The following is a 19282-nucleotide window of genomic DNA, read 5'->3' as shown; positions in this document are numbered from 1 at the left end:
CGGAGGTCTGACGGGTGTCGAACGACATGAGGGTAAGTAATTAATGACAGAATTTTCATTTTTGGGTGAACTAACCCTTTAATACCAGTTACAGCGCGAAATAAACATGCATGAGCATCTGAAAGTGTGTTAAAAGATACAGTAAAAATTATCGAAATATATATCCTGTCACATGGAAACTGTGGAAAGACGTCAGTAAAACAGCTTGTAAAAAATGTCATGTAACGTCACATTTACCTCAGAAAAACCACATCCAGTGTCCATAAACCGGCTAGTCAGCTGGAAACATTAACTCCAGAGAGGAGCGTTTTGATAAATATATGCACCACATTACATATTAATTTTATGTTTTCTATATTTAATGCATGTTTGAATAAATCTGGCAAGTTTTTATGACAGCCACGGTTTAAATGTTTATATTTCAAAAAAGATTTGAAATATGATAATGTAATTGTAAAGTTAATATTATAACTTTATTATAAAAACAAAATCATTGAGTGTAATTTAAGTTTTTGTATACAAATCAGTTAATTTTTACCTTTAAATATTATAGTATAGGCTAATGTACTACCAACTGAATCCCATAGTTTACAACATTAGTTCAGAGATTTGTTTTTCCTGAGAATATTTGCCATGTATTTGCCATTGCCTGATACATATCCAAAATAATCGATATTGAATCCAATCGAAATCGAATCAAATTGTGTAATTTGTGTCAATACCCAGCCCTACTAAAGAGTAGAATAGTGTGTTGGCGTTGTCAAGCCAACATAATAATAATGTTTAATCATCACATCAGTATGTTAGCTTTATTAAGCCAACATAATATGTTTAAGTACAGCATTAGTATGTAAGTTATCTCAAGCCAGCTTCGGTTACAGAAGTACAATTGAAAGTTCACAGCATTTAGACCTTGAGAGATGAAACCGCTCATGCATCATGCACCTGTTCAGTATGTTAGCCTTCTTAAGCCAACACAATACATTTAAAGACAACTGTTATTATACTGGCGTGAGAATGCCAACATACTAATGTTGTGAGTTTAAATAGAATATCTGTGTTCTAATAAGTCAACATTATTATTAATATGGTGGTTGTTCATGTTTTTAGTGCGCAGGAGGAGGATGAGGCCTATGAGGAGAACCATGTGACTCAGGAAATGGTGGAGGAGCAGCTTTTGCGGTTGGTCACGCGAGAGGTCATTGACCTTCTGAGTGAGTTTGCCTTATGCATGTGAAGCGTCACTTTTTTATACAAAAGAAGAAGGAAAAAAGAAAAAAACGTTGTAAATGTGTTTTCAGGTGTGACTTGCATTACAAGAAAATGTCCAGAGCTATCTGCAAACAAAGAGGACGCAGATGGTGAGTTACTCACATTCTCCCTGTGTCTTGTGGGGGAAATGAAAGTCAGGCCACTCAATGGTAAAAAATGTCATATGTATTTGTCTGAAATTGCGATCTAGGGTAGACTCTTACAACCGAAATATATCTCAGAGCTACAAATTGAGCAAAACATTCAGTAAAATCATACACATGTGAGGGGCAAGCCGATGCAGATCATAGGCTGGAATTATGCAAATTTGGGATTAGGGATGAGTCACGATGATTTAATTATAGAATATCGAATAGGTTGTGCTATTTATTGTCCAAAAAAAATCCCCATGTTTTCGGTGCTGATGTGGTGGTGATGCGTTCATGTAACCAGTGTTGTGCTTAAACACCATCAACACTGACTATTGCAGCAAGAAATAACACCTAAAAGCTGTCAATCAACTCTCAGGGTGTGTTATTTTGGGCACGTTTGCTGATTGAGTGATGACACTACATATGATACGTTTCAGTGTTTCAATCGTGGAAAGACGTCAATATTAAAACTGCTTGTAAACAATGTCATGTTGCATCACATTTACCTCAGGCAGTCATTCGGTGTCCACGGCTGGAGAAATCAACTATTTCACTAAATATATGCTCTATATTAGCCTATATATTCATTATATTCTACTTCACCTGTTAGTGATGTCTTGATTATTTCATGCATGTTTAAATAAACCTGTCATGAAAATGACACTCACTGTGTATAAATGATTATATTTCAACAACTAATTGGAGAAAAAACATAATAAAATAGATTTAGAAATGAATGCAAAAACAGCCTTATGTGAAGTTTATGAGTGTTGATTATTATACCTAAAAATAAATAGCAACTGAATTTAGGCTAATAGTTTTGGTTCTGTTGTTAACCTTTAATATGAAAGTGCAAGTAAGGGCTCCCTATTTAGTTTACACAGCAATATCTTCAATAAACTTTTAGTTATAGTTTAATTAATTTAAGGACAGACCCTTTTTTTCAGTAAACCACTGTTTAATAAAAATAAGTACAAAGCAATTTTGTAAAACTGCTTTATCGAACCGTGACTTCAAAACCGAGGTACATACCGAACCGTCAGTTTTGTGTACCGTTACACCCCTAATAAAAATATATATATATTTTTATTTATTTATTATATATTAGGGCTGGGCAAATTAACGCGTTAACGCGGGCGATACATTTTTTCAGCTTAACACATTAAATATATTTAACGCAAATAACGCAGCGTCCGTTTTCGTATTCATTTTTGCCCAGCGTTACATGATCATCACACTCCTATTCATGTAAATGCTTACAAGCACGACAAGACACAAGAGAACGCGCTGGCTGTCAATGTCCTGTCTGTGTGTGTGTGTGTGTGTGTGTGTGTCAGTGTCCTGTCTGTGTGTGTGTGTGTGTCAATGTTCTGTCTGTGTGGCTGCGTCTCATGTCAGCTAATCGAGGGACACTCTGACACACACACACACACACACACACACACACACACACACACACACACACACACACACACACACACACACACACACACACACACACACACTCAACACACAGACAAACTCGCGTCAGTCTCCTGCTCACATCGAGTTCTCTTTTGCTCTTGAACAAACAGTAACAACAACACAGAGGATTTTGAGTATTCTCATGTTAGGAGTCTTAAATTAGTTAAATAACGTCTTAAATGAACTTAAAGAGTTGTGAGGAAATGAGATGCGCGGGACAGCGTGAGATCCGCGTCATGTTCGTCTGCGGCTGTTCTTAAAGTGACAGGAGCCCTGATGATGATGTCATTTATGTTCATCAAAGAACAACGGGAACAGAGAAAATTGTAGCTTTAATGATGATTAATCTATATTTCATTTGTTATTTATGCAGTTAAGAAAGGTGTTTGATAACTATTACATTTTTGTATATGTCTAACAGGGAAAGCCACGGGTAAAAATAACATTTATTATTATGGGGTTATGTAAAGATTGTTTTAAGTTCACTTAAATTAAAAGTTGTTTTTTTTTAAAGCCTAATAAATGTTGAAATTGGGAGCTTTCAGTTATACTGTAATGTAACGTCATCAATGTTTCATAGAGACATTCGTATCAGTGATACTGGCCTTCATTCATAATAACATGACAATACAACACACATTTAAAATATACTGTCTTTAAATTGTTTCTACGTTAATTTGGAGATTAACTGAAATTATTACAATATCAAAATATTAAAAACTTAACATATTAAAAACATGCGATTAATTACAGAAAAAATGTGATTAATTCGTTAATTTTTTTAATCGATTCCCAGCACTAATATTAATATAATTTGGTGCCCTTATGTGCAGCTGAGTAAACGACACTTAGGTTTAGCGTATGTGTGTCACTTGAAGGCGGCTTATGCTGTTTGCAAACGGACTCTTTTGAGGAGACGGTGAGTTAGGCTGCCATTCATGTGCTGCCCTGACTGCACTCGCTATGTGTGAATACACTGCAGGCTCGCTCTCACTCGTATCTAAGGTAAATCATCAACACTATCATCCCTTACACGCTGGTCACTTCTTCCTGAACGCACCCGAGTGTTGCTTTCACATTCTCACGAATCACGGCACCGTTTAAGTGCAACCAAACTCAGGTTGTGGGTTCTTGGGTTCGGTACCTCAGTGTGCACCGAGGTCCACATGACAGTTATACATTAGCAATTTTCGTGCCGCATTTCGAACTAAAGCACCCTGAGACAACAGAAGAAGAACACATTATCTCACGCACACTCTTCCGTAGCATATAACGGTTACGGTAACTCGAGGAAATGTCAAAGAACAGTCACATGTTTCAGCATGTTACAATAATTATATGGCTGGAGTTAGCCTATTCCCTAATCAATTAAACAGTTTATCATACAGATTGAGAGAGTGAATAATCTCTCTCTCTCTCTCTCTGTTTATATGTGTGTAGCCTATACATGTGTGTAGCCTATACATGTGTGTAGCCTATACCTGCGTGTATGCGCGGGAGGTGTTGCGTTTTTTCGAATAATAATCAAATAATTCCCAGCAATCATCGAATATTATTTTTGCTTGAAATGCCCATCCCTAAAACATATGTAGGTTCGAGCAGGAAGTGAGACTGGAATTACTGATGACTCTGACACTGTTTCAGGCAGAATGGCTTCTTTCTTCTGGGAGACAATAACTCATTTATCTATTTTGATCTTTGAAACTTTGCGGGCCTTTTACATTCACCGACTACAGTTACATTAAACACAGCGTCAGTTCTCCTTGGTATACTTACATTTTAAGGAACTCAACATGTAGATTTTCCCAAGCATCTCAGAATACTAACCACAGTTCTTCTGTTTCTGGTTTCATGTAAGAGTCTTCGTGTCTTCCCACACAGACTCAATGTTAAGATCAGGGCATTTCTCCCTGGAATCATTTTCGTTTTTGCTTTTTGTTGTTCTTCTTTGTCTGAAGTCGATCAGACTCATCCTTCCAGGGGTCCGTTCTTCGCACGTCGATAACTCCGTTGATTGTTGACGATTGATGAAATTCGTGGGGTTTTTTTGTGTGTAAGTTGATTTTTAATTATATGATGTCCTTACGTTGTCTTGACGCCAGCCAATCGCTGCATTGCTGATCGTGGTTTCGGGTATCGATGCATCTGCCCTCTCCAGGGAACACAGGAACGCGCTGTAATCTTAGATCATTTAATCCAGATATTTTATTCCAATCCACAAATTCGTTTGATGAACCAAATTAGCCAGAGATCAGTTATCACGATTAGAAGATCTGGGATCTGTCAAATCATGTCGGATGTATTAAGCGAGGTACGAAGAACGGACCCCTGGTGTAGCATAATGGATGCGTTTCTGCCAGGCCTGATCTGATTGTTCTGCTAAACATTTTCTAATTATAAAGGGACTATGACTTTTTCCTCAAAAAACTCCTCTAATTACTGCTTATTAATAGTTAGTAAGGTAGTTGTTAAGTGTAGGTATTGGTTTTGATTAAGGGATGTAGAATATGGTCATGCAGAATAAGACATTAAAGAATTAGTTCACTTTTAAATAGTGCTGTCAGTTAAACGCGTTATTAACGACGTTAACGCAAACCTATTTTAACGGCGTCAATTTTTTTATCGCGAGATTAACGTTCTTTTTGGTCTAACAAACTTTGTAGTTTTTTCACATGCTGTTGCAGCAACTAGTAACGTTAGAAAAACTACAACACCACTCCGGATGTAGCTAGACCGGAAACAAAACATCAGGCACGCTGCGGCTGCCCACACTTGTTTGGGCCATTAAAAGAGTAGACGTGGATGGCAAGCGTGAGACGCCGAAATGAGAAACGTATTAAGCCATGGTTTAACTCAGGGGTCTTCAACTAAAAGTGCTTGTCTTGAGCGCTGCTTTCTGCTCTGATGGTGCATTCACACCGGACGCGAATGAAGCGTTTTGCGCGAGTGATTTAAGTCAATGCAAAGACGCAAATAGACATTCTGCGGCGCGAATTAAGCGGCGTGCATGTCGCGTCATTCGCGTCCGGTGTGAATAGGGTTGCCACCTTCAGTGTGGCAAAATAAGGGACACCCATTCACGACAACCCCCACCCCCCAAAAAAAATCCCCTAAAAAACAATTGCAAAAAGGACAGAAATAAAGAATACATCATGAAATGATTATTTCAACATTAACAACTTGACAGCTCAATAATAAACCATAAGAAAACATAAGATCAAGTACGTGAACTTGCAACAGAACACATGCTATATTATTTTACATTTGATTCTTTTATTTAATTCTAAAGAACTCTTAGCCTATTTGGTGCACTTATGACGCCTCATGATGTTCCATACCTGTATGAGTTTATTTGTTCTGCTGTAGGCCTACACAAAAGAAGATATTTTGAAGAAAGTTTGTACCAGGCTGCTTTGGGGCACCATTGACTTCCACAGTAATCTTCCTATGTGTTCAACATAAAGAAATGTATACATGTTTGGAACAACTTGAGGGTGAATAAATGATGACAGAACTTTCATTTTTGGGTGAACTGTCCCTTTAAGAAGTCATTCTGAACCAGGCCTAATCACTTTTTTGAATTTTAAAAATGTTTATTTTCTTTGAATAATTTACTTAAATTATGACTATATTATCGTGTAACTATTTGTCCAATTTTTATCTAAATATTTTTAAATGTCAATCTTTATATGACAGGATTATTTATTATGTATGATATAGCCTAACTAAATTAATAATAACATTTATTAGGCTATAATCTATTAATTAACCTGTCTAAAAAATAATAATTCTGTCTGCCAAGCTCTGATAATGTATTGGAATATTATATTAATATATTATCCATTAAAAAAAACTATAGGCCTACCTTTAGAAGCACGGATGTGTCTGTCACATAGACCGTCTGTCACCACAGTCAGACAGTCTGAGCAACTGAAATGCTTCTCATAAAGTGATTAATGCGATTAATTGTGATTAATTGTGAGTTAACTATGGCATTAATGCGATTAATCGCGATTAAATATTTTAATCGTTTGACAGCACTACTTTTAAATAAACTTTTGCTGATATTTTACTCACCCCCATGTCATCCAAGATGTCCATGTCTTTCTTTCTGCAGTCGAAAAGAAATTAAGATTTTTGATGAAAACATTCCAGGATATTTCTCCATATAATGGACTTTAATGGGCTCCAAACGGTTCAAGGTCCAAATGACAGTTTCAGTGCAGCTTCAGAGGGCTTTAAACGACACCAGACGATGAATAAGGGTCTTATCTAGCCAAACGAGCAGTATTTATGCTATTATTTTACCTCTTATCAGACGAACGTGATCATCTCTGAGCTCCGCCATAACTTCCGCTAAGTGAGGTCAAAGTACGAGCGTGGTCATAGATATATTGATCATAGATGCCTCATTCTATTAATCCGTGCAGGCGCTAATGAGGCATCTACTTATGCATCTATGACCAGGCTCGTTTTTGACCTCACTTAGCAGAAGTTATGGCGGAGCTCAGAGATTATCACGTTCGTCTGATAAGAGGTAAAATAATGGCATCAATACTGCTCGTTTTCTCGCAGAAACTGATCTTTCGATAGATAAGACCCTTATTCATCGTCTGGTGTCGTTTAAAGCCCTTTGAAGCTGCACTGAAACTGTCATTTAGACCTTGAACCGTTTGGAGCCCATTGAAGTCCATTATATGGAGAAAAATCCTGAAATGTTTTCATCAAAAATCTTAATTTCTTTTCGACTGATCTTTGATGACATGGGGGTGAGTAAAATATCAGCAAAAGTTTATTTAAAAGTGAACTAATCCTTTAATATGTGCTTTATAATTATTAATACACAGAATATATCATACTAATATGCATTTTAATAATCAACTAGTTAATAGTGAGAATTAGACCCTAAACTAGAGTGTTCCCGAGCTTGGACAGCACATCTGGAAACCCCTGCGGCCTCAGTTTCATGCCAGTGAGTAGGCATGTGCCGGTATCAAATTTTCATGTTGCGATTAATTGCTGAAGCTTTTTTCACGGTATACGGTATTATCATGATATTTAAAAAAAAAAGTTGCAAAAAAGTTTTGTCATACTATAACAGGTTTAAAAACTTTCTTATAACAAAAGAACCAAACATTTAAATACAATAAAGCAATACACAAAAATTTATAAAGTAAACAAATATTTGAAACAGATTAAAGTGCTAAAGAATTATAAAGAACAATAGGTAACACTTTACAATAATGTCTCGCCAGTTAATGCATTAACATTAACAAAGAGTGAATAGCTAAATTTTTACAGAAGTTATTCTTCTTTGATAATGTTAGTTTAAAAAAGCAACTGTTAGTGTAAGCTCAGGTCCATTAAATAATACAGTTACAACTTTTGATTTTAATAATGTGTTATTAAATGCTGAAATGTACATTTAACTAAGATTAATACATGCTTTAGAAGTATTTTTCATTGTCAGTTTGTTAATGAATGAACTAATGTTAAATAATGGAGCCATATTGTAAAATGTGTGATTGAATAACAGAACATATTCAAACAATATCTAGGGCATGTAATTAAAAAAAAAAAAAAAAAAATTAAGTTTGAAAATGACTTTAAGTCTTTAAGTATTAGGTTATGTGATGACGAGCACCGGATTGTGGTTACTGGGGAAACGGCTGTATTTCAGCTGTTCCATCAGCGCCCTCTGCTGTCTGAAAGTGAATGTGCACTTCAGTGCGTCTTCACGCCTTCCGCCATGTGCTCGGCTCATGAACGGTCTGTTTACGTCAGTGCGCGTTCCTCTTTGACGCGTTGTTCATTTTAAACGGTTGATGGGTAAAGTATTCTTAAAATACATTCTAAAAATCTGAATAATTCGTAATAAATAATTATTCACGGTATTTTGAAGTGCCCACTATAACAATATTGTGCATGTTCATTATTGCGGTATATCGTATTACCGTTTACCGGCACATGTCTACCTGTGAGAGACTTTGCTGATAAGAAGCACCTTGTGTTCAGTAGTTCCCGAAACATTGAACTAGTTTTAGATTCACTTGATTCTATCGAAACCTGGTGCATTTATGCTCATCTTGCTCAAGATGGAGAACACAATGCAGTTTTAATTCATTTGGTACTATTCTCTGCTGCGGGTGAACAACACTTTCTGCTGCTTTGAGGAGAGATCAGATTGCGAGCATTATTCTGATTACTGCGCACTCGCTCACGCTTGTATGCAGTTTTTTTTTTGGAACATCATTGGCTAAAACACATGCGCTGGTTACTTTACTTTCTGAACCAGTGTGTGAGTTGCTTTCATGTACATTGTGCAACCAAACTCAGATCACCTCCTTCAGCTCCCTAGTCCATTACCTGTTAAGTCTGAAACACAAGCATGGTTCACATGAAAAATAAAATGGTAGTTTAAAAGCCTTCTGATTACTGTGATGCAAGTTTTGTTATTTTCATCGTCTGCCCAGGAGACGAGGAGATGGTGTCGATGGATTCCTCACAGGGGATTCAAACGAATACACCCACAGATGATCTCTCAGCACTGGGCAAGTGCCTTCTCCGAAGTGAGGTAACTAAACATTTCTTTGTGAGCTCCATCAGTTGGCTTCTATAGCTGAGTAATATTTTTTCTTCCCTCCTTTTCAGGATATTTACATGAACCTCCTGACTATATGCTTTAACTCCCTTTCCTGGAAGGACACCGTAAACTGTCAACGGACTGCTGGTGTGCTCTGCTGGACTCTGCTAAAACAGGTGCTGGTTTTTCCTGTCTGTCCCTCTTCAAGTATGGTTCACACAAAAGTGAAAATTCTGGCATTTACTCACCCTCCCTCAAGTCCCAAACATGTCATTTCTTTCTAGTGTTAATTTTGTCACCTATTTTTAATGTAGTCTTAGTCTTGTACCAAATGTCTTTGTTAGTTTTAGTCATATTTAGTCATTCACATATCTTTTTTTTATTAGTCAAGTTTTAGTCGACTAAAAGTCTCATCATTTTAGTCTAATTTTAGTCAAAAGACAACTCAAGGTATCTTAGTCAAGTTTTAGTCGACTAAAAGTCTCGTCATTTTAGTCTAGTTTTAGTCAAAAGAAAACTCAATATATTGTGTGGCAAAATAAGTTCGATAAAATATATATAACCTGCTGGTTTATTCACAGCGAAGATGCCTAAAATCAGCATTAGCTAATGAGACGATGGGCACAAATATTTCGATCTTGATTCAGTATGAATTCATATTTATATGGCCTACTGTACATATAAGGAAAAATAAGTTTGCCTTTTAGCACTATTTTAAACTTGTTTGGGGTTAAATTATATTTGCTTGCATTCTTTACTATTCACTATTACTAACATTTAAAAATTTCACAAATAAGTAAGCAGTTATGATCTGCAATACTTTTTTGAGCAACTAGACTACATTTATATTTATTAAAGAGCCATATAGGCACCAGTAATGGCATTACAAGTGGAAATTTTATTTTTCCAGCCACAAAATGACTCTAATTTGCCTCTTTGCAGTGGAATTCTCTATTTTAACCTTAATTACTGCACTAATTGTAATATAAATAACAAAAATATTAGAAGAAAAATGTTTTAAGTGGTCATTAATGGACCATAATTAATGTACAAATAGTATTTAGTACCAAAATATCTCCTCAAAATATTAAATAAATATTATTGAACTTAAATATAGGCTATTTATTTTAAAAATAGTTCAGGTGTATGGTCACATTTGACCACCAATGAGTATGAGTGTGACTGATAAGTAAGGAATACCTGAGGGCTATATACGAGAAAAACATTAACATTAATGTTAACAATGTTGCATCTCCATCACTCTCCATAATAAAATGATAACCTACTGTAAATGTGGCTGACGTAATAATCAATGCACACTATGCTGTACTGTTTACCAAAAATTGCTGCAAACACCTGTATATTGAAGCTGTTGTGTAACTTACGCGGCTTAAGCCATTCAAATGTATTGACACAGCGCTAGAAGTATTGAGCGCTCCGGGAACCACATGACCGCGAGATGACCGGCTGCTGAGACCTGTAAGTTACATGAGCAACAGCGCAAACTCTTTCGGAATATTTTGAACAGCTGAATATTCTCTCATGATGAAAAAGTAAAGACGATTGTAGACGAAAATGAAGAGAGTTTATCTTAGTTTTTATTTTAAGCAAAACATTTTAGTCTCGTCTTTTTTCGTCAACAATAATGCATGTTAATTTAGTCTTAGTCAGCGTTTTTGGACATTGGTGCAGTCTCGTCATCGTCTCGTCTCGTCTTTGTCATGGAAAAAAAAGTTGTTGATGAAGATATTTAGTCTCGTCTCGTCTGACGAAATTAACACTCTTTCTTTCTTCTGCTGAACTCAAAAGAATTGATTTAGAAGAATATGAGCGACCATAGTTAAACTTCCATAGTATGGGGAAAAATACAATGGAAGTCAATGGCCCGTTTGCTTACCTATGTTCTACAAAATATCTTTTGTGTTCGGCATTCATACAGTTTTGGAACAAACGTGAGTAAATGATGATTTTCATTTCTAGGTGAGCTGTCCCTTTAATAAAATGTCCAAACATTCTGAATTCAGTCTGCAAATTATTTGAATTGATTTCTAAAGATGCCAGCTATTTTGTATTTTAGTCCCTTGCCTTGTGAAAATACTTTGTGTGTGAATGAATTGTTGTGCAGGTGCTTGGTGGTAACCTGCTTCCGGAGGCTGTGACGTGGCTCTACACGAGTGTGCTGAAGGGGCTGCAGATGCATGGGCAACACGAAGGCTGCAATGCTGCCCTAACTCAGCTGGCCTTGCTCATCTACGAGTCTCTGGTGCGTCATTCCAGCTCAGCCATCATAGCTTGCATGTTTCTTCTTGGAGTATTGCAAGCACATTTGTTCATATATTAAAGGTGCACTATGTAACTTCTCCGTCCGCTAGAGGTCGCCTGTTCAAAACAAAGGCATAGTTTGATGACGGCAAGTTTGAGCGCAGAATCTTGGGACATGTGATCTTCACCTCACAGCCGGTGAGGAAGAGTCGGGACAGGACTCGGGCAGAAATCATGTTGATGGATGTGATTATTAACGTTACTGTAGTGAAGCAGAAGCAGGAGCGAGTGTTGTGGAGCTGAGGAACCGCTGGAGCGATTGTTAATAAGATGAACGCAACACACGCCTCGCGAGCAACAGGACTTTTATTATGCCACAGTCGCCATTTCCGCTCCTCCGCTCATGAGTGTGAGGTAACGCAGCTCTGTTGATCATATTACACACATCTGAGTGTGTTGAAAATGATGTTAAGACGTTACTCTGTGCGTTCTCTCAGCCGCTGCTATGACACTTGTTCACACTGCAGTGAGAGTAAAGCGTTTCTGCAAAATAAAACCAGAAACCGAGGGAATGCAGATATGACACCATCGACAGGCCACGCCCTCACACGTCATTGGTTAAAACAGCAATTTTCTCACGATTTACAAATAGTTGGACACATTTGGGATGTTGTAAGTACTCAACTGAACAAAATATATCACACTGGCCTAGTGGTTTTTGGATATTTTACTGAAAAATGTTACATAGTGCAGCTTTAATGCAGCAGCACAGTAAAAAGACACTTTTTGCCAATGTTACTCTGGAGCCCAAAGCAGCTAACCTGCTGGATATCAGTTGCATTCAGTGTTGCCAGATTGGAAATGTCCAAGTATCACAACAGAAGCTTTAGAATGACCTCGAATGACACGAGTCCAGAATACGTACAGAATACAGCTATTTATCTAGACCAACAACTCTTCGCCTCTCCTCTGTCTTCACCTTCCTTTTCAGCACTAAGTTTCTATTCTTTATTGCTAAACTATCGACCTCAGCTTGGAAAAACTGACCCCAGAGCCGTGACCGGAACGTTAACTCGAGTCATTCTACATGATGATTGGCTGAGAAGACGTAACGTGAGATGAGACATGTGTAACATCACATTCTCCTCACAATTATGGCGGTAGATGAAGGATCCACAGCTAGATCAATGAGTATAGAAGCCCTACGATTACAACCACCATCATTTGAAGTGAAATTATCGTACATCATGGGATTTTTTTAAATTATTGATCGTGCATCGTACCGAAGTTAAAATGATCGTACAAATACGATAATTATCGTATGTCTGCCAACACCGGTTGCATTCCTCCACTGACTCGACTTTAAGTCGACATTTATGTGATTTAAAGTCGGGTGGACGTCGACTAGTCGCTGATGACGTCATTAATGAACAAATAAGCCTGAACTTTGAATGCGGCTTGATGTGCGCCCTACTGTCTGTGTGTGTTAGGATGCAGCAGCGCATTAGTGTAGAACAGTGATTAAAGGGGTAACACACACAGTTTGTGCCAGTCTCATGTTAATCTTGAGTACATATAGAGTACTTATGTACTACATCCTTCATATCTCAAAAAAGTCTTTAGTTCTATTAGATTTATAAAAGGATACGCTGTACCGATTCTTTCCGAAAACAGCCGAACTCGTGGAGGCATGCAGTCGGCGGAGCTACAGAGACCACACACACACACACACACACACACACACATACATACACACACACACACACACACACACGGAATACATCATGTCATTATTAGACATGTGCCGTTATGGTCATACGATATACCGCAATAATGAACATGCACAATATTGTTATCGTGGGCACTTCAAAATACAAATTATTCAGATTTTTAGAATGCATATTAGGAATACTTCACCCATCAACCGTTTAAAATGAACAATACGTCAAAGAGGAACGAGCACTGATGTAAACAGACATGCATGAGCCGAGCACATGGAGAGTGAAGGAGACGCACATTCACTCTCTGACAGCAGAGGGCGCTGAGGGAACAGCAGAAATGCAGACGTTTCCCCGGTAACCCTCGTAAACAAACAATACGGTGCTCATCACATAAGCAAATACTTAATACTTAAAGATTTAAGGCTATTCATTTTCAAACTTAAACATTTTATATTTTAATCTGGACTAAATGACATGCCCTAGATATTGTTTGAATATGTTCTGACTGTTGTTCAGTCACACACTTTACAATAAGGCTCCATTATTTAACATTTGTTCATTCATTAACAAACTGACAATGAAAAATACGTCTAAAGCATTTATTAATCTTAGTTAAATGTACATTTCAGCAAAATAATAACACATTATTAAATTCAAAAGTTGTAACTGTATTATTTAATGGACCTGAGCTAACACAAACAGTTGCTTTTTTTTAACTAACTTTAACAAAGAGTGAATAGCTACATTTTTACTGAAGTTATTCTTCTTTTCTTTTATGTTAATGCATTAACTAGTGAGACCTTATTGTAAAGTGTTTCCTATTGTTTTTTTTATAGTTATTTAGCACTTTAATCTGTTTTAAATATTTGTTTACTTTATACAGTTTTGTGTATTGCTTTATTGTATTTAAATGTTTGGTTCTTTTTGTTATAAGAAAGTTTTTAAACCTGTTATAGTATGACAAAAAACATTTTTGCAACGAATTTCAATACCGTGGTAATACCGTATACCGTGATAAAAGCTTCAGGAATTAACCGCAACATGAAAATTTGATACCGGCACATGCCTAGTCATTATCCCTGGATAACTTTCGATTCGCTATACGTTCATGCTGTTCACATTAAATGCATTTACGCGCCGATTGCCTACAAAACACACACATTTGATGACGTTTCACTCACTGCCTGCGGTCTCGACTCATGACCGGGAACAAACACACACACTAAAAAACAAACTGCATCCACTGTTTAACGCTGGGTTATTTGGGAAGCTGAACAAGGTGATCTTTCCCTCACAACCAGAAACACACTACTTTAGTGACATTGTTAAAGTTGTGGTCTAGAAACAAAGCGCTACCGACGGCTCCCATAACCCGAACAAAGCTCGTTGATGGGCGCGCGCTCACACAAGGAATGCCACCCATTTTGACGTATTACATGGCCATACTCAAAATAATTTTTCCTGAAGGAGTGTATTTGGCACAGAAATACTGTCATACGTCCAACTATTGTTTTGTCCATGTTTAGCATGAGAATTGAACTGTTTAACAGTGTAAATAAGTCAGAATCCCCTAACTTGCGTGTACAATAAGCTGTTTAAAATCATGCGTTTATCCAATAAATTTTGAATGCTGTATGGTATTAAAGCGTCCGTTGTAGCGCATCTCAATCTCAATGCCCCATTCAAAAATAATTGAGTTTTTGTGACGTCTTATCCAAGTCTTTATTGTGTACACTCACACCCCTCTTTATTTCTCCATGTTGAAATGATGCTTCAGCTCTGTAACGCTCTCTATAACTATTATCAGTTTAATTTTCATAAATGTCAGAGACGATCATGCTGATCTCTGTAGCTGGCAGTCCACAAAGAACAGCGATGCTAACACTAGTTAAAGCTCTACTGAATGCATTGGGGAGAAAATGTAATTGGTTTTCATTTTGATATTTCTCTACAGAGGCCTCGATACGCTGAGCTGCGTTTAATCATGAATCAGATCCCTGATATCCAAGCGGATGCCCTGGAGCAGTTTGATCAGAAGGCCGTCCAACCCGCTGTATCAAAGGCAGGAGAGAAGAAAAAGAAAGATCAGTTTAAACGGCTCATTGCAGGCACTGTTGGGGTATGGCTGCTTTTAATATTATTAAACGTGCATACTGAATGTTAACTCTGTCATGGAATACCCTTGTTTGATCACAGAATTTATGAATTCAAGAGATATATATAATCTCTTGTCACTTTAATTTTGGCTATTGGAGTCATACTCCATTATATTCAAGCTAAAATGTAACTAAGCACATAATCAATACCTGAGATTATCATTGTCATTGGAAATACAGTTTGAATGTTCTTGTTCCCCGCCGAAATATCACAGAAATAGAAAAATGTAATTCCCTCAGCTCCTTGGCTGATTAAAGGATTAGTTCACTTTTAAATAAACTTTTGCTGATATTTTACTCACCCCCATGTCATCAAATAGGGATGCACGGTATTATCGGCACGACATCGGAATCGGCCGATAAACGCTTAAAATATATAAAAATCGGCAATGGCCGATATGAAAAAATGATGCCGATATGCCATGCCGATAACTCGCGTGTGCAAGGACTGCTATAGCGATAAGATCACGTCAGCCGTGTGCTCATTCTTCAAGTGAAAACAAGCAAATGCATTGCATGTGTGGTGATTTATATTGACAGTTTTTAAATGCTGCCCTTGGATTTGTGAATCAACGCAGGATTGCCAGGTTTTCACAACAAAACTAGCCCAAAACAAGCACAATCGCGTCTCCCCACTCTCTAGCGCACGCAGCTGAAGCTCCTCCAGGTCCTAGTGCCCGACCGGGAGAATGTTAAATATAGCCTATTTAGTGGAGGCGCTGTTGTTACAGTAATAAAATGAAAAATAGAATACACAAATAAATAGAAGTTACTTATTTTTCTGAATAAATAAAGCATTAATGATGTCAAAGCACAAGCATGACACTTGTAAATTAAATACTTTTATATACAGTTTATTAATCCGTAATAAAATTTTATGAAATGGATGATGAAAAATAATCCAAGGAGCTTTAAAATAATTGTATATTTTTTTTTATCTGAAGCTAAATACAGCATCAACCGATCCCATGCCACCCCCACTTCATGTGCACAAACATTAAATCCAAAAATAAAATATTTAGGTTACAACTGCATCAGTCTGGGGTGATAAATTACTGACTTTATTATTGTTATTTTCAGCGCTTTTAATATACTCTTATTATAAAAAGTTTTTTAATATTTATTTATCTTTAACAAGTATCCTTTTAGTAAGGAGACCTCAGAAATCTGAAACCAGAATAAAAAAAACTATTTTTTTTCCCTCAAAATGGTGGTGTATCCAAACAAAGGGAAAAAATAAACATATATCGTTATCGATATCGGCATCGGCCAAAATGAGTTGAAAAATATCGGCATATCGGCAAAAATCCAATATCGTGCATCCCTATCATCAAAGATGTCCATGTCTTTCTTTATGCAGTCAAAAAGAAATTAAGGTTTTTGATTAAAACATTCCAGGATTTTTCTCCATAATGGACTTCAATGGGCTCCAAACGGGTCAAGGTCCAAATGACAGTTTCAGTGCAGCTTCAGAGGGCTTTAAACGACACCAAACAATGAATAAGGGTCTTATCAAGCCAAACGAGCCTGGTCATAGATGCATACGTAGATGCCGATATATCTATGACCACGCTCGTATTTTGACCTCACTTAGCGGAAGTTATGGCGGTGCTCAGAGATGATCACGTTGATGTCCATGTCTTTCTTTCTTCAGTCGAAAAAAAAATTAAGGTTTTTGATGAAAACATTCCAGGATATTTCTCCATATAATGGACTTTAATGGGCTCCAAACGGTTCAAGGTCCAAATGACAGTTTCAGTGCAGCTTCAAAGGGCTTGAGGTTGAGGTTGATAGGTTGAGTTCACACACACATGCACGCATATGCAGTCACACACACCAATGACCAGGAGGAGTCCAACAACTTCAAAGGTAGCTTTCGCAAACTGGAGGTATAAATGCTACTTTTCCCTCGTTGAGGTGAATAAGAATGTTTATGTAACGTGCAACTTATGCCCAGGAAGAAAGAGTTTCTCCACGTCGCTGGCAAGTAATTCTAATCTAATGAAGCGTCTCACATCATCACATGCCGCCACAAAATTAGTGGCTAAAAACCCAGGTGATAACGTGAGCTCCACTACCAAAGGAGTAGTATAGTACTGATAATATTTACTCAAACTAAACCAACAGCGCAGGGAACTGGATCAGGGTTGCGTGTCAACACTTAAAATCACACCGCTTCTTTGTAGAGCAGGGCTTTCAAACCATGGGTCGCCAGGATGAGCTAAGGAAAATGGAGGAAACAACTATTTTTGTATAGGCCTATATAAAAGGAATTAATACGCAAAATAAATTTGACTTAAATAACAGATTAACAAAAAGAAAGAAAACACTGCGATTAGACCATTTCGCTTTATTTCCGGGATTATTTCTGAATGCAATAAAATGTGACAATACGTGACTTACCTGTTTCTGTCTCTCTCTCTAACATACAATATATATTTTTTTTTATGGGAAAAATGAAAGGTTCACCTAAACATCCACATGGACCGTTGGTGCCCCTGATGATTTTAATCTGTATCGCCCCGCTCAAATCATTCATACAATATAATAAATACAAAATATGGACATTATGAACTGTATTTTTTCATTACAAAATTGGTCGTAAATATGCGTAAAAAAAAAATCCCTGTTCTTCTACAATGATGTAATATCTTTGATTTATTATATGCAATTTCATTTGATGTCACATGTTGTTTAATCAATTGGTCCATTTGTGTGTGTGTGTGTGTGTGTGTGTGTGTGTGTGTGTGCTGATAGAAACCGCTTGGACAGCAGTTCAAGAAAGAAGTACACATCCGAAACCTTCCATCTCTGTTTAAGAAGCCAAAGCCTACGAAAGACATGCTGGAGAGCACTGATGCTGCCGATCTGATCGCTCTCTTCTCTCCTGAGCGTGACGACTGCTGAGGGAACACCGCTCCACCACACCCTCGCCACCTTCATTGAGCCGCGTGTGTGTGTGTGTGTGTGGTACAGCATCCCGTCTGAAGGGCCACGACATGAGGAACGACAACAAGGACATTTGTGTTTCATGTAATTTGGGTGTATATTGTATCTCTTGTTTCGTATGGATCTATGCAATGGATCTGTATAATTTTTATTTAAAGCGTATTCAAATCTTGTTGTCAAAGCACCTCATTAAAAACCAAACAAAAACCCTTTTGAAAAAGATGAGTTCTACAGTAGCATTTGTGTTGTGGGCATCTGATGTGTGAAACCAGCATCCAGCACTACATTCCAGTAGAAGGCCATGAGCTCTTTTTAAACAAATGACAAAATCAACACTAATTTGTCATGTCTGTGTACAGATTCTGTAAAAAGTGTTGTGATTTATACTCTGCAGTTTTTAATAAATGTATACCTGGACAGTTTTCACTGATTGTATAGACTCTTTCCTCAGGTGTGGAATGTTTAAAGGGGTGGTTGATTATGAGTTCACTTGTTTAACTTTAGTTAGTGTGTAATGTTGCTGTTTGAGCGTTAACAACATCTGCAAAGTTATGACGTTCAAAGCAAAGGGAGATATTTTCTTTCAAATAAATCTCTTTTTAAGGACTACAGCAAACGGCTGATGGAAACTAAAACGAGCTTCCTCCCGGGTTAATGACATCACTAACCCTGACATTTACATAAACCCCGCCCACGAGAACACTCAACAAAGGGGGTGAGATTGTGACAGAATATGTTAATCGA

At 37.3% G+C, this 19282-nt stretch overlaps 1 protein-coding gene across 1 annotated transcript in view; it reads left to right on the top strand.

Moving 5' to 3' along the window:
* The window catches only part of xpo5 (exportin 5), a 62996-nt gene extending 44033 nt beyond the window's left edge, over nt 1-18963 (top strand). Inside the window, exons 27-33 of the mRNA XM_079842888.1 lie at nt 1111-1214; nt 1302-1361; nt 9341-9441; nt 9519-9626; nt 11576-11713; nt 15388-15552; nt 18347-18963. Of these exons, the coding sequence (XP_079699014.1) occupies nt 1111-1214; nt 1302-1361; nt 9341-9441; nt 9519-9626; nt 11576-11713; nt 15388-15552; nt 18347-18496 (826 nt within the window). The 3' untranslated portion in view covers nt 18497-18963. The remainder of the gene's footprint in view (nt 1-1110; nt 1215-1301; nt 1362-9340; nt 9442-9518; nt 9627-11575; nt 11714-15387; nt 15553-18346) is intronic.
* Nucleotides 18964-19282: the final 319 nt, after the last annotated feature.

The sequence above is a fragment of the Gobio gobio genome (assembly GCF_949357685.1).
Source record: "Gobio gobio genome assembly, chromosome: 18".
Taxonomy (NCBI): domain Eukaryota; kingdom Metazoa; phylum Chordata; class Actinopteri; order Cypriniformes; family Gobionidae; genus Gobio; species Gobio gobio.
Note: the sequence above shows the minus strand (reverse complement) of the source record. Positions and strands in the feature narration are given on the sequence as shown.